The 15,730-nt window shown below is 42.7% G+C and overlaps 1 protein-coding gene across 1 annotated transcript in view; it reads left to right on the top strand.

Moving 5' to 3' along the window:
- Window positions 1-208: 208 nt before the first annotated feature.
- The window catches only part of ARHGAP30 (Rho GTPase activating protein 30), a 28,794-nt gene continuing 13,272 nt past the window's right edge, over window positions 209-15,730 (top strand). Inside the window, exons 1-3 of the mRNA XM_044671955.1 lie at window positions 209-305; window positions 13,690-13,792; window positions 14,294-14,438. Coding sequence (XP_044527890.1) covers window positions 209-305; window positions 13,690-13,792; window positions 14,294-14,438 — 345 coding nt within the window. The remainder of the gene's footprint in view (window positions 306-13,689; window positions 13,793-14,293; window positions 14,439-15,730) is intronic.

The following is a 15,730-nucleotide window of genomic DNA, read 5'->3' as shown; positions in this document are numbered from 1 at the left end:
TCCTCCTCCACAGCCACTTCCGCGAGGCCAGGGCCCCGAGAGGCAAGAGGAGCTCGGCCCAGGCCCGGCCCCCCTGCCCAGGCCAACCCCTGGAGCAGCTGGAGAGGGACCTGCGGGGCGGGGGTGGCTGGAACGGGGTGGGGGTCCCATGGGGGAGGCCTGAGGTGAGCATCTTGGGAGGGCAGTCGGGGAGCCCTCAGCTCCGGCCATGAAGTCTCGGCAGAGGGGGAAGAAGAAGGGCGGATCGAAGGAGCGGGTGTTTGGGTGTGACCTTCTGGAGCATCTGCAGCACTCAGGCCAGGAGGGTAAGGGCTTTGGGCACGGCAGGCATGGCGGGCATGGCGGGCAGGGAGCTCCAGGCAGAGGTGGCAAGACGGGGATGCCCGCGGCTCATCGGGAATCTGGAGCAGCTTCTGGGTCCTCTTGGGGCAAGGGCTGATAGTCCAGGAGGCCAGCAATCTTCACTGAGTGACCAGAGCAGGAAATTCGAGTGAGTCAGAGTATGGGACACACATTGTGCCACTCTCTCGTCTCCCACGTTAAGGATTCAAGGAGGCCCAGAGGACCAGGGAGGCTTTAGGAAGGGAGCTTGAAGAAGGAGGGAAGATGAGAGGTGTAGAGTAAAGCAGAAGAGAGAGACTAAGAGAAGCCAAGAAGGAAGAGGAGGTGTACCAGGATGGGAGACAGGGAAGGATGGGCGTTAGGGCTTAAGGGAGGAATTCCAAGGAAGGCTGAAAAGAGGCCAGGTTATGGTGGCTGGAGAAATGTGAGTCGTAATAGATCTGGGCTAAGAAGCCATAGAAATAGGAGGGTTGACCCCTTACACAGGGCTTACCTTGAGGGACCAGGGAGACAAAAGTCCTCCTTGCTAGGCCCTTCGGTTCTCAGTGTGTAAATGTTTTGGGGGCCCAAAGGGAAGATAAGAAGGAGCCCCAGTTATCATGATGTTCATCTTAAATTGAGGTGGTACTACAGAGAAGAATTGCAGATGGGCATTGGAGACGTAGATGGCTAGGACTAATATAAATTCTGCACCCATCTCCATCTACCCCTACCCCATCTCAGCTTCTTGGTAGGCTTAAAATGAGACCCAGCAGATAGCCCATCATCTAGAACGAGTCCAGGGCATCCTGGCTGCCCAGCTGACTTCTCTCCTGCCCAACAAACTTGGGGCTCCTCCCAGAAAGGGGCACAGTTGTATTCCTCCCCCCCCCCAATCTGTCATTTCCTCTTCTTCCCCTCAATCCCCTGTGACTGCTTGCAAAGGGGCGGTGGTTGGTGGCTGGAGTGGGGGGAGTTCCCAGCTCATTTCCGGGCCCCAGCTCTCCTACCTCTAGTTCCCAAACTACCTTGTTCCCCTTTTCTCCTCCCCTAGAGAGGAGCCTCCCATCCCGAGACTTAACTTAAGAGGAGGATAGACCTCCAAATTTTGAATCTCTAGCTAGATCTTCCTTCCTGAATTAGTTTGAGATGGCACTTTGACAACCCTATGCCAGAATCATCACTATTGAGAGAAAGATTTCATTTGTGTATTAATTATTTATGACCACAAGTAAAAAAAAATAGCCCCAGATTTGGGGTCTGCTTTCCCATTCTTGTTGTGGCCTCCTTCCTCAACTCTTTGATCTTCTCTCTATTTTCTGATGCTGGTACTTGCTTCTCCTCTCACTACAATGAACCCTTCTGTGGTTGCCAGAATGTCTGGAGTTTCCTTGGAGAGGAATGGGGAAGGGAAGTAGACACTGGGCAGGATCCAGGGAAGACTCTGAACTCCAAATCAGTTAGTAAACATTCATGTAAACAATCTGGGGGTCTTAGTGGACTACAAATTCAGTATTAAGTATTAAGCAGTATTAGGTAGCAGCCAAAAAAATGAAAGCCTTCTCAGGGTCTATTGGGAGAGGTCTAGTGTCCAGGCTGAAGGAGGTAAAGGCTATTGTGTACACCGACCTGGTCAGATCATACCTAGAGTATTATATTAACATTTTAGGAAAGACTCTGGCAAGCCAGAATGCTTTCAGAGAAGGGCAACCAGAACAAAAATGGGCCTGGAGATCATGCTGTTTGAACAATGTTGTAGAGAGAATGAAGGTCTCAGACTCAAGAAGATCCAGGTTCAAATCCAGTTCCCCACAGCCTCTGGTGATACTCACTGTGTGATATGGACAAGCCACGTCATCCTTCTAAGTCTCAGTTTCCTCATCTATAAAATGGGATGTTAATATTTATATTTTTTTAAAAGAAATATTGTGAGGATTGAGACAATATTTAAAAAGTGCTTTGCAAGCTTTAAAGAGATTTACATGTGACAGTTATTATTATCTGTTGAAAATATTGGAAATGTTGAGCCTGAAGGATACTTCTCAGTTACAACTGCTTGTTTGTGGGTTTGAAGGTCTATGTATAGAAGAGGGATTAGATTTGTTCTGCTTGGGCCCTGAAGGCTAAATGTTGCTAAGGAAGAGAAAGGAAACTTCCTAACAGAGTTATCAAAAACTAAAATGGGAGGTCAGGGGGGACAGCTTGCTCGTTGGATAGGGAGCCAGGCCTTGAGATGGGAGGTCATGGGTTCCAATCTAACCTCAGATACTTCCTAACTGTGTGACCCTGGGCAAGTCACTTAACTCCAATTGCCTAGCTTTTGCCACTACTCTTCTGCCTTGGGACAGATTTATTGTTTTATTATTGTTTCTTTATTATTAATTAATTATTATTGTTTCTAATATAGATTTTAATAAATATTATTGTTTTTATTTTTATATTTATATGTACATATTATATATATATAATAATTTTTATAAATATTATTGTTTCTAATATAGAAGCTAAGGTTTCAAAAAATTAAATGGGCCAGCAGTGAATTGGGAGGTAGTAAGTTTTCTGTTACAGGCAACCTTTAAGCAGAGATTAGATGGCCACTTATAAATTATGTTGCAGAGAGGATTTCCTTTTCTGGAATGTTTGGGTTAGAAAAGATGACTTCTGAAGTTACTCTCGAAGCTGAGATTCTGGGATTTAAGTATTCTGTGACCAAGGCTTAGTTCTTACAGCCCTTTTGGACTTTTTTTCTTTTCCTTTCTTGCCACCCCCCTACAAAAGAAAAAGCAGGAGAGGACAGTTAGGCCCTGGAAGAAAGGGGATTGTGACATAGAAAAATGTCTGGACATCAAGTTCTTGAGTTGTGTTCCCTGACCTTCCCCTCCATACCTTAATTTACCTTTTTCTCTTTGCTACTTTTCATGGGTGTCTTTGTTTCCTCTTGGCTCTTTCTTTCTAAGCCATAAATCTTTCAGGATCCCAGCTCTGCGCTCCCCACTCTGGAATCTCCAGCCTCACTCCCCATGTCTTTAAGCTCTCATCCCTATATCTGCGCGTCATCTTCAGGGCTGTATTTCACCAGTGCAGGGTCTTTATGATCTGTCTCTTTGATCTCCCATCTCTACAATATCTCTTGGCTAATTCTGGAAGACCTTGGCCAAGTTGCCCCAATTCTATCCACCAAACATTTATTAAGTACATATTATCCACGAGGGATTGTGCTAGGTGATGGGAATGCAAATTGCTTGAAGGAAATCGTGTTTTACTGGATTTGAGGGGGGCAAGGGGCAAGAATCCAACATATATTCAGAGAAGTATAACAGCAGGGAGGATAAGGGGCAAAGGAGACTTCAAGAAAATACACCATGGGAATATTTGAGACGGCAGATACCATTTCAATGGAGGGGAATCATGGAGAAAGTGTGACTCAAATAGATCATGGGAAGTGGGGTGAGGGTGGAGATTCCAGGCATGGGCACCTATATGAGTGACAGAGGTGACAGAATGTCAAGGTTGGGGAGCAGCTCACAGACCATTTTAGCTAGAATGTATAATCCATGAAGGGAAGAACCATGAAATAAAGGTAGAAGGAAGGCCTGGGGCTAAACTATCATTGTTGTTCAGTCATTTTTCATTTGTGTCCAACTCTTTGTGACCCCATTTCAGGTTTCCTTGGCAAAGCTACTGGAATTGTTTGACATTTTCTTTCTCAGCTTTTTTTTTTTTTTAAACAAAAGAGGAACTGAGGCAAACAGAGTTAAGTGTCTTGCCCAGGGTCACCCAGATAGTAAATGTATGAGGCCAGATTTGAACTCAGGAAGTTTGTCTGAACTTAACTTTTGACTTCAGGCCCAGAATTCTGTCCAATGTGCCACCTAAACTACAGAGGGCTTTGAATGCCAGACTGAGGAGTTCAACCTCTATCCTACAGAACCAATGCAGGTTTTTGAAAGGGTATGGAAATCAGTTAGGCATCATTACAAGAGAATAGTGAGGAGAACGATTTAGAGCAGTGGTTGTGTGACTAGAGAGCAGGGGACAGATGTGAGGTGGTGGCTGAATCAGTGGCACTTGTAGGTGTGAATCTGAACAAGAAGGAAGAGTCAAGGGTGACTGAGATTCCAACCTGCACACCCAGGAGGAAGGTGGTGTAGAAATAGGGAAAGGGTCAGGGAAATACAGGTGAAAGACAGGGGAAGAAGAGAAATGATGAGTTCTGTTTTGAACAGGTTGAGTATGTGATGCCTATTGGACGTCCAATTGGAGATGTTCATCAGGTGTGACCATGAAGAGGTGGAAGACAAGAGAGATGCATAATTAAGCTTTGATACATATAGATTTTAGTGTCATCAGCATAAAGGTGATCATTGAACCTATTGGAGTGGATGAGATCTAGAAGTGAGTATAGAGAATGATTCTATGAGATTTCAGGATTCAGAGCTGGAAAGGACCTTAGAGATTACCTAGTCCAAAACATTTCATTTTAAAGAGGAGGAACTGAGACTTGGAAATGTGAAGGAAATTTCCAAAGGTCATATAAGATATAAATAACAGAACCATGATTTCACCTACATGTATTTAAAGTGATAATTGAGGGGGCAGCTGGGTAGCTCAGTGGATAGAGAGCCAGATCTAGAGACTCTAGGAGGTCCTAGGTTCAAATTTGGCCTCAAACTTCCTGGTTGTGTGACCCTGGGCAAGTAACTTAACCCCCATTGCCCAGTTCTTACTGCTCTTCTGTCTTGGAACCAATACATAGCATTGATTCTAAGGTTGAAGGTAAGGGTTTAAAAAATTAAAATTGAAATTAAAAAAAAATAAAGTGATAATTGAAGCTGGGAAGTCAATATGTATAGAGAAAAGAGGGCCAAGGGTCAAACTTTGGGAGACACTTAAGGGGTATGAAATAGATGGAAGAGGTGGGAGGAAGAGCATGAATCAGCAGAGGAAACTAATTCAAAAGAAGCAATCAGGAAGGAAGTATATAGGCATGTATTAAGGGCCCCATATGTGCCTGGCACTGTGCTGAGAGGGGTAGCACAGACACTAAGGGAGGAGGAAGTGGGTAGTTAGCAAGTCAAAAGCTACATAAAAGTCAAGGAAGGAGGGCAGCTGGGTAGCTCAGTGGATTAAAAGCCAGGCCTAGAGACTAGGAGGTCCTAGGTTAAAATCTGACCTCAGACACTTCCCAGCTGTGTGACCCTGGGCAAGTCACTTAACCCCTATTCCCTACCCTTGCCACTCTTCTGCCTTGGAGCCACAGTATTGATTGGAATACACAGTATTGATTCCAAGACCAAAGATAAAAAAGTCAAGGAAGATGAGCACTATGAAAAGTCTAATGGACTTGGCAATAAAAAGATCATTGGTAACTTTTGAGAGCAATAGAAGTGTGATGTTGGAAGCCAGATTTTAAGGCGTTGAAGAGTGGAGTCCCTTTGCATAATATTTCCCTTACCGGTGGAAAGAATGAGTGGCAGAAAGAATGCTCCCTCACCCCGATGGATGTGGTAAGAACTTGAGAGAGGAGAGCTCCTAACTCTTCTGGCTTCCAGTTTTGAGAGACAATAAACCAGCTCCCAGACTTCTCTGCAAGGAAAGGGCCCCTGGTAGGGGAGAAAGACTGCAGGAAGAAACCAAAACATAGAGGAACCAGAAGCACCTTGTACCCAGCCCAGCCATTGGAGACTTCAGGGAATTTCCAGAGAAGAGAGTTCTGGGACTCTCAGTGGCAGCTAGAAACCAGAAGAAGCAGGAGGTCTCTCCCAAGCTCTTGCCAAATCTGCCCCTTGCAGGAGGCAGAGCCCTCAGTAATGATTTTCCCCAAATAAAGATAGGATTCAGGGGGCAGCTGGGTAGCTCAGTGGATTGAGAGCCAGGCCTAGAGACGGGAGGTCCTAGGTTCAAATCTGACCTCAGACACTTCCCAGCTTTGTGACCCTGGGCAAGTCACTTGACCCCCATTGACCACCCTTACCACTCTTCTGCAATGGAGCCAATACACAGTATTGACTCCAAGACCAAAGGTAAGGGTTTAAAAAAAAAAAAAAAAGATAGGCTTCTGCAAAAGAACTTGAGCTCCAGGTTACAGGAGTAATTAGGTGTGTGAGGAAAAGAGCATAATGCCTATTCATTGAAAAATTAATCCAAATGTTAAAAGTGTAATTGAGTGGTGAGGAAGTAGAGCTATCAAACTTTTACTACTCTTCCTGAGCTTTTATCAGTAGAATGAAAGAGCTATAGGGGATAGCCTGAAGGGACCAAATAATTAACTAACAAACATTTATTAATCACCTACTGTGTGCTAAGCACTAGGGATACAAAGACTAAAAAGAAAAAGAAACAATCTTTGCCTTTAAGGAACTTTCATTCTATAAGGAGAAATAATACATACACCTATAAGTAACTATAAAGTAGATACAAAATAAATTAGGGAATGGCACTAGAAGCTGGAGGGGATCAGGGAAGGCCTCCTGTGACAATTGAAGATGACAACTGAACTAGACTTTGAAGGGAGCTAGGGGTGCTAAGAGGTTATTAAAGGAAGGAAGGAGAGCAGCTAGGTGGCTCAGTGGATGGAGAGCCAGGCCTAAAGGCAAGAAGTTCTGGGTTCAAAAGTGACCTCAGACACTTCCTAGCTGTGTGACTCTGGGCAAATCCCCATTACCTAGCTCCGAATGATCTTCTGCCTTAGAACAAATACCAAGTATTGATGGAAGATAAGGGTTTTTATTTAAAAAAAAGAAAAAGAAAAAGAAAAAAGGAAGGAATGTATTCTGGGTATGGGTTTCATTCTCTATAAAGGCAGAGAGATGAGAAATGGAATCTTTTCTACATGGAATAGCAAGCAGGGCAATTTGGCTGAAACATAGAGCAAGTGAGTGTAAGGTAGTTAGCCTGGGAGGGTATCTTAGTGTTGTAGGGTGCAGAGGTGAACCCCTAGGGTTCTGGAAGGATACTTTTTTCAAGAATGCAAGACTCCAAAACTTGGCTTAAAAAAAATAAAAAGAGAGATTTATTAGTGGTGTTGAATTTTTGGCCAGCAAGACAGCATGAGTGGAACAACCTGGAGGGTTGCTCCCAGAATCCATCAGTTCTGGGGATTATATACTTTTTTTTTTTTTAAACCCTTGTACTTCGGTGTATTGTCTCATAGGTGGAAGATTGGTAAGGGTGGGCAATGGGGGTCAAGTGACTTGCCCAGGGTCACACAGCTGGGAAGTGGCTGAGGCTGGGTTTGAACCTAGGACCTCCTGTCTCTAGGCCTGACTCTCACTCCACTGAGCTACCCAGCTGCCCCTGGATTATATACTTTTGACCACTGTGGGGACGTGATGTTGTGTCCTGGGGTGGACGTGATTCAAGAGTGGTAAACACTACGGCATTCGGTGGGGATTTGGTCATCTGACTGGAGTTTGCCTGAAGACCCTCATAGTTTAGGAGACAGATGGATGCCTGAGATACAACCGATGGTATCGAAGTGTAGCCTGGAGGTGCATCTCTATATCCATCTCAATCTAAATGGTCCAAAGATGATAATCATCTCAGGGTTTTATAGATGTTATCAGATGTTCTTGGGTTAGGAATCACAAGGACAGAAGGGAGCAAGGGAATTTCCCTGCTTACAGTTTGCCTGGGTTTTGGGGGGTACAGTATGATGCCCATGCCATGAGGAACATTCTATCATATGCTGAGAATTGGAAGGTACCTCAGAAAGTCATTTAGTCCAACTCTGTCATTTTAAAGATGAGGAAACTGAGGCCCAATGAGGTTAATTGACTTTCCCAAGGACACAGAGAGAGTGTCAGAGAAAAGAGTCAGATTGTGAAAAGCTTTGAATGTCAGACAGGGGCTTATACTTTGTTCTAGGTCAGAAAACTATATCCTGCCACCTGTTTTGCAAGCTAAGAATTGTTCTTAAATTTGTCAATTGTACATATTTGTGATCCTGCATTTGCAAATGTAAAAACCATTCTTTTATTCATAGGTTATAGACTTTACAAAAAAAAAGGCAAGAGTCCTGGGTATGGCCCTAGTTTGCTGACCTTTGTCCCAGAGGCAAGAGGAAGCCACTGGAGCATGGCCAAGGGAAAAGATCTTGCCATGTCCATACTTATTCTTTTTTTTTTAAACCCTTACCTTCCATCTTAGAATCAATACTGGGTATGGGTTCTAAGGCAGAAGAGTGATAAGGGATAGGCAATGGGGGTTAAGTGACTTGCCCAGGGTCACACAGCTGGGAAGTGTCTGAGGCCAAATTTGAACTCAGGACCTCCCATCTCTGGACCTGACTCTCAATCCACTGAGCCACCCAGCTGCCCCCAGTCATACTTATTCTTTAGAAATATCACTTTGCTAGTTATGTGGGGGAAAGATGTGAAGGGGGAGACCTGTTCAGGAGGTTACCCCAATAGTCTAGGTGAGAGGTGATGACCCTCTGGACTAGATAGTAACCATGTTGGTGAAGCAAAGAAGATGGGTATGAGATTTTGAATAGAGCAAAATGGATCAGAATTGGCAATTGATTGGAATGGTGGGGTGAGGGACAGAGAAAAGGAAAAGATAGCCCCAATGTTAGGAAATGGGGTAAATGAAAAAATGATGGTACTCTTAATAGAAAAAGAGAGATTGGGGGCAGCTGGGTGGCTCAGTGGATTGAGAGCCAGGCCTAGAGATGGGAGGTCCTAGGTTCAAATCTGGCCTCAGATATTCCCTAGCTGTGTAACCCTGGACAAGTCACTTAACTCCCAATTGCCTAGCCGGTACCAATACACAGTATTAACTCCAAGACAGAAGGTAAGGGTTTTAATTATTTAAAAGAGAGAGAGAGAGAGAGAGAGAGAGAGAGAGAGAGAGAGAGAGAGATTAGACAGAGAGGTGAAATTTGTAGGAAAATTAATGAGTCTATTTTGAACTTGCTAAATTTGAGATGCCTATGGGATGCCCAGTGGAAAATGTCTCGGAGGAAGTTCAAGATTCAAAGCTAGGGCCTAAGACTAAGGCTGGGGCAGGATATATAAATATATAGATCTGAGAGTCATCAGAGTAGAGATATTAATTGAATTCCTGGGAGCTAATGAGATCAACTCAAAGAGGATATAAGGAGATAAAAGGGGAGAACCAACAGAAAGGCCTAGGGGTAGATCTAAGGTTAGGAGGTGGGGCTGGATGAGATAAGACAAAGGAGACTGAGAAGGAGCAGCTAAATAGAAAAATCATCTGAGGCTTGTTATAAAAACCCAGATAGGATGAAGGTTTTTTTGTTTTTGCTTTTGTTTGTTTGTGTTTAAGATTAGGGGAGAACTGAGCCTGTGTGTAAGTTGTAATAAAAGAAACAAAGATTGGGAGAAACTGAAAATGAAAGAATGTGAGGGAATGAAAGTGCAAATTACCTAAGAGAATAGGAAGGAAAAAGATGGAATCAAGGCCAGAAATAGAGGCTTCAACCTTGGAAAATAAAAGGATCATCTATCTCCTGAGGCCGAAGTAAAGGAGAAAGAATAAAGCTAAAATAGGTTGTGAGATATGGTATAGAACAGATGAAGGAGTTTATAATGAATGGCTACAACTTTCACAGCAAAGTAGTAAACAATGTCCTCTGACAGTGTTGAGGATTGGGTTGGTGTTGGGGGCTTAAGAGGAAAGAGAAATACAGGGTGATGTTTGTGGGGAGCATGAAAGTCAAATAAAAATAAACAGAAGGATTGTCACTTAGCTGTGAGGATCCAGTTAACATTAAACAGCATAAAGGAGCAGCTGGGTAGCTCAGTGGATTGAGAGCCAGGTCTAGAGATGGGAGGTCCTGGGTTCAAATTTGACCAGAGACACTTCCTAGCTGTGTGACCCTGGGCAAGTCACTTAACCCCCTATTGCCGAGCCCTTACCACTCTTCTGCCTTGGAACCAATACCCCGTATTGATTCCAAGATGGAAGATAAGGGTTTAAAAAAAAAACAGCATGAGATTTGTAATGGATCTCATTGGTATAGTTTCAAGACTTGCTACAGCACCATTCAGCAACTAAGAGAAGAGTCAATGAGTCCACAAACATTTATTAAGCACATATTATGTGCCAGGCACTGTGATAAGAGCTAAGGATGCAAAGGTCAAAACAAGAAACAAACCAGTCTTTGTTCTCTTGGTCTCCCAAGTCTAATGGGGAAGACAACATGTACAAGAAGAATAGACATGAAGGGAGGAAAGGACAAGGGTTGGGGAATTGGCTGACCATAGGCTATGAATTGGAAAAAGTGATGCCTAGAACAGGCAGAAACAGAGTCATTCGTGATTAGAACTGAAGACAGGTTTCAAGGGAATGAGGCAATAGGCGATGTGGAAGGATAGGAGACTGTAACAAGACAGATGAATGTCACAGTTCAAAATCATGGAGATAGAGCAGTTTGGGATGATGCTGAATTAATTCTAAGGAGTGATATCCCTGTGGATGACAGGAGTAATGGGAATCACTTAATCTCTCTCTGCCTTAGTTAACTAGTCCATAAAATGGGGGGATTGATTTCGAAGTCTTTTCCAGTTCTGGCTCCTATGACCTTAGGCACCTTTATTGCCTTGGCTCTAACTCTATTTCCCTGATCCACCTCTCCGACGCTGACCCTTCACTTGCCTGATTCCTTGTTTCTCTTATCTTCCCCTTTTTTGAGTCTCCAGATCCATCTCTCTGTTTTTCTTTCCTGTAAAAATGAATTTTTTTTTTCTATTTCCCTCCAGCAGAATGTAAGTTTCTTTAAGGAAGGCTCTGTTTCCCTTTTGTCTTGGTATCTCAGGCATCCAGTAAAGTGCCTAAAACAAAGTAGGTACTTAATTGAATTGGCTTTCAACATTTAATTTTATTCTGAATTTAACAAACATCAAATAAAATGGGTGTTTTCATATGTAAGGTAGACCAGAAAAAGAGAATTGTACATGAAACTGCAGGTTATTCACTATTTGTTTTTCAAGTATATAATAAATTCAACCTATAGCTTTCAAAGTTGTCCTATTTATGCTTCTTTCTAAACTTCCTTCTATTTTCTTCTATGCATTTTTTTAAAAAGATGCCTCAATGATACTCTTCTTTTGTTGAATTAAAAGGAACTGACTATATCTCTGAACTTCTGTCTCCTTGATCCTTCATCACTCATCAGCAGGAATAGGGAAGCAGCATAATGTAGGAAAGAGAGGACTAAATTACAGTCAGAAAACTTGGGTTTGAATTCTACCCTATCTATGTGACTTTGGGCAAGTGTTATAAACTCTCTAAACCTTTTGTGTAAAGTATCCAGTATAGACCAGGTGATCTTAAAGGTATTTTCTAGCCCAAATCTTTTTTTTTTAATTTAAACATTTATTAATATTCATTTTTAACATGGTTACATGATTCATGCTCCTACTTTCCCCTTCACCCCTCCCCCCCCATGGATGCACATTTCCACTGGTTTTATCATGTGTCATTGATCAAGACCTATTTCCAAATTGTTGATAGTTGCATTGGTGTCGTAGTTTCGAGTCCACACCCTCAATCATGTCCACCCCAACCCATGTGTTCAAGCAGTTGTTTTTCTTATATGTTTCCTCTCCTGCAGTCCTTCCTCTGAATGTGGGTAGCATCTTTACCATAAATCCCTCAGAATTGTCCTGGGTCATTGCATTGCTGCTGGTACAGAAGTCCATTACATTCAATTTTACCACAGTATATCAGTCTCTGTGTACAATGTTCTTCTGGCTCTGCTCCTTTCGCTCTGCATCAGTTCCTGGAGGTCTTTCCAGTTCACCTGGAACTCTTCCAGTTTATTATTCCTTTGAGCACAATAGTATTCCATCACCAGCATATACCATAATTTGTTCAGCCATTCCCCAATTGAAGGGCATACCCTCCTTTTCCAGTTTTTGCCACCACAAAAAGCGCAGCTATAAATATTTTCGTACAATTCTGTTTATTTATGATCTCTTTGGGGTAAAAACCCAACAATGGTATGGCTGGATCAAAGGGCAGACATTTTTTTTATAGCCCTTTAAGCATGGTTCCAAATTGCCAGCCAGAATGGCTGGATCAGTTCACAACTCCACCAGCAATGCATTGATGTCCCAATTTCTAGCCCAAATCTTAATGGACTTGAAGAGGTGTAAAGAATCAAGGCACATGATAGTTGATTTCAAGGACTTAAATGAGCCATCATTTATTTATTTTTTAAAACCCTTACCTTCCATCTTAGAATCAATACTGTGGGCTGGGCAGTAGGGGTTAAGTGACTTGCCCAGGGTCACATAGCTGTGAAGTATCTGAGGTCAGATTTGAACCTAGGACCTCCCATCTCTAGGCCTGGCTTTTAACCCACTAAGCCACCCAGCTAGAGTCATCATTTAAGAGATATCACACATCATACATTGTTTCCTCTGTATGGTTCCTGAAGATAGAGCCAGGTAAAAGTTATAGGAGGCAGATTTAAGATTTTTCAGCAACTAGAGCTATTTAAAGAATAGAATGGACTATATCTGAAATACTGAGCTTCTCATCACTGAAAAGGGTCAGATGGCAACTTTATGTCTATTTCTTGACTATATAGTAAAAGAGAATATACCACATTGGGTGGAATGTAAGACCAGATGACTGTTAAAGTCCCTTTCAACACTAAGGAATTTATTTATATTTTATTTCTAATTTTCAGCATCCCTCATTCATCATACTGATGGGAATTCTCCAGTCTTCCTGCTCCCTAGTATTTCTTGACAACCATCTCCCTGACCTCTATCTATCTTGTCTTTTCTCTGTGACTCCCTTCAATCTTTCTGGCCCTAAATTGTCTCATTGCTCTTAATCCTTGTCTTTTTGTCCCCTTTTCCCCACATTTGAACCCCACATTTCCAACCATGTTTTCTCTCTGACTCATCTCCATGATCAAGATCTCTAATGCCTGTCTCTTTGATGCTCCAACTTTCTTATCCTTTTGACCCTTAACCTCTGATTTGTGCCCAGTTCATATCTAATTTTCTTTCACTCATGGTCTCTTTGATCACTATACCTCCTATTTCTAACTTTTCTCTCTAACCCCTCATCTCTCCAAGATTCTATGTCTTAGTCCCTTCCTCTGAACCTCCCAGTCTGTCTGACATCCTGTTTCTCTGACCATCTTTATGACTCTCACCTCTCTTACCTGATCTATATCCTCTATTTTTATTTTTTAAACCCTTACCTTCCGTCTTGGAGTCAATACTGTGTATTGGCTCCAAGGCAGAAGAGTGGTAAGGGTAGGCAATGGGGGTCACACAAATTCCATATCCTCTATTGATCTACCTAAATCCTGTTTCTCTGACGTACACCTCCCTCCTGCATTTTCTGCTTGCCTCAGTTGATCTGACTCTCCTGTGTTCCCAGTACCCCAGGTTCTACGGAGCTGTGCGGAATTTGTGGAGGAGCACGGAGTGGTGGATGGGATCTATCGACTCTCAGGGGTCTCTTCCAACATTCAGAAACTTCGGTGAGTCAAGCAGAAAGGAGTCAAGACTATAAGTAAGAGAAGAAAGGGAGGTTAAGGAGAGGACCAACATAGGAAGGTACTGAGCACATAATGCTATGGGCTCAAAAAGAGAGGGTCTGAGATTTCCCAGAAAATGCTAAGACCAATGCACAGAAACACAAAAAATATGGCAGTTATTACTACCACTAAGTCTTTACACCTGCTAATAAAGTATTTTCACATATACAATTTCATCTGATCCTCAAAATAATCCTGTGACACAGTAGGGTTTATCATCCCTACTTAACAGATAAGGAAACTGAGGCTCAGAGAATTTAAGTACTTTGGTCAAGGTCAGACAGTTAAGTGGTCAGCTAAGTTGTGACTTCTGACAACTCATCCATGACATACTTCTACACTGCCTCCTCAACACTGTGTCACCTCCTAGATCACCCCCATTTACATTCCCTGATCTCCCTGGATCTCTGCCCACTCTGCTTATTTATCACCCCATATATATAGGCAGGAGTTTGAGGCAGAGCGTCGGCCAGATCTTCGGAAGGACATCTACCTGCAGGACATTCACTGTGTCTCCTCCCTCTGCAAAGCCTATTTTCGAGAACTGCCAGACCCTCTGCTCACCTACCGGCTCTACGACAAGTTTGCAGTAAGTGGCTGAGAGAGGCCAGGTTGAAGAGAAATTGGAAATTTTTTTTTCTTTTTTAATTTCACAATTCTTATTTCTCTCTCTCTCTCTCTCTCTCCCCTTACCTATGTATTGGAGTTAATACTATGTATTGGTTCCAAGGCAGAAGAGCAGTAAGGGCTAAGCAATGGGGGTTAAGTGACTTGCCCAGGGTCACACAGCTAGAATTTAGGGTTAGAAATGAATTTAAGGTTAGGGTTAGAAACGAATTTAGGTTTAGAGCTTAGGCTGGGCATCTATGCTTTCTAAAGCCACCAACTTTAGAGGAATCTTTCTCCAAAAGCCAACATCAGAGATATGTGGTTACCCATCAGCCTGAGCCCAGGGGACTTGAGGAGGGACTTTTAACCTGGAATATAAGGAGTCCATGGATAGATTTTAGGAGTTAACCTAAACTAGAGTAATACCTTTTCATTACAGTATCACAAGGGAAACATAAGGGACAGTTAGATGACTCAGTGGATAGAATACCAAATCTAGGGTTGGAAGGACCTGGGTTCAAATTTGACCTTAGGCACTTAATGACCCATGACAAATCACTTAATGCTATTTACCTCAGTTTCCCCATCTATAAAGCTAGAGACTGAATTGGCAAACCACTCCAGTATCTTGGCCAAGAAAGCCTTAAATGGCTCACAAAGAGATAGACACAATTGAAAAACAACTGAACCACAAGAATGGAAACAAATGCTGAACATGTATCCAATTTGTTCTGCCTCTCTGCTTGTCCCCAACATACTTTTTTCCCTTTCTTCTTTGCATAAGACTGGGAACGTGTATTTAAAAAAAAACAACAAAAACTTACCTTTTCTCTTAGAATCAATACTGTGTATCAGTTCCAAAGCAGAAGAACAGTAAGGGCTGGGCAATGGAGGTTCAGTGACAAGCAAAGACATTTAACTAAATAACATAACGAATTAAGAAAAGATACCCCCACACCCACAGAGGTACACTTTCCCACTGGCTACCACACCACCAATGGACGATGGCACACACACGTAATATGTATGACCATATGTATGGAAGACACATATATGGTGGCATGTGTGGACAACATACATGCTTAGTTGAGCAATTTACCACTTTGATTCTGCAGAGCCTCCATTGTTTTCTAGTGACATCATGTCGCTTTCTGTTAAATTCTGTGGACATAACATTTTTCTCCACTGTTTCTACTGGTCTCTAGCAATGATGTTTGCTTAGTTTCTCTCTGCTGGGGTGCTGCAGCTCATATGAGTGTTTTCCAGATCTGA

Source organism: Gracilinanus agilis, chromosome 4, assembly GCF_016433145.1.
Source record: "Gracilinanus agilis isolate LMUSP501 chromosome 4, AgileGrace, whole genome shotgun sequence".
Classification (NCBI taxonomy): Eukaryota; Metazoa; Chordata; class Mammalia; order Didelphimorphia; family Didelphidae; genus Gracilinanus; species Gracilinanus agilis.
The sequence above is the reverse complement of the archived record's forward strand: the minus strand, read 5'-3'. Positions and strand labels throughout refer to the sequence as shown.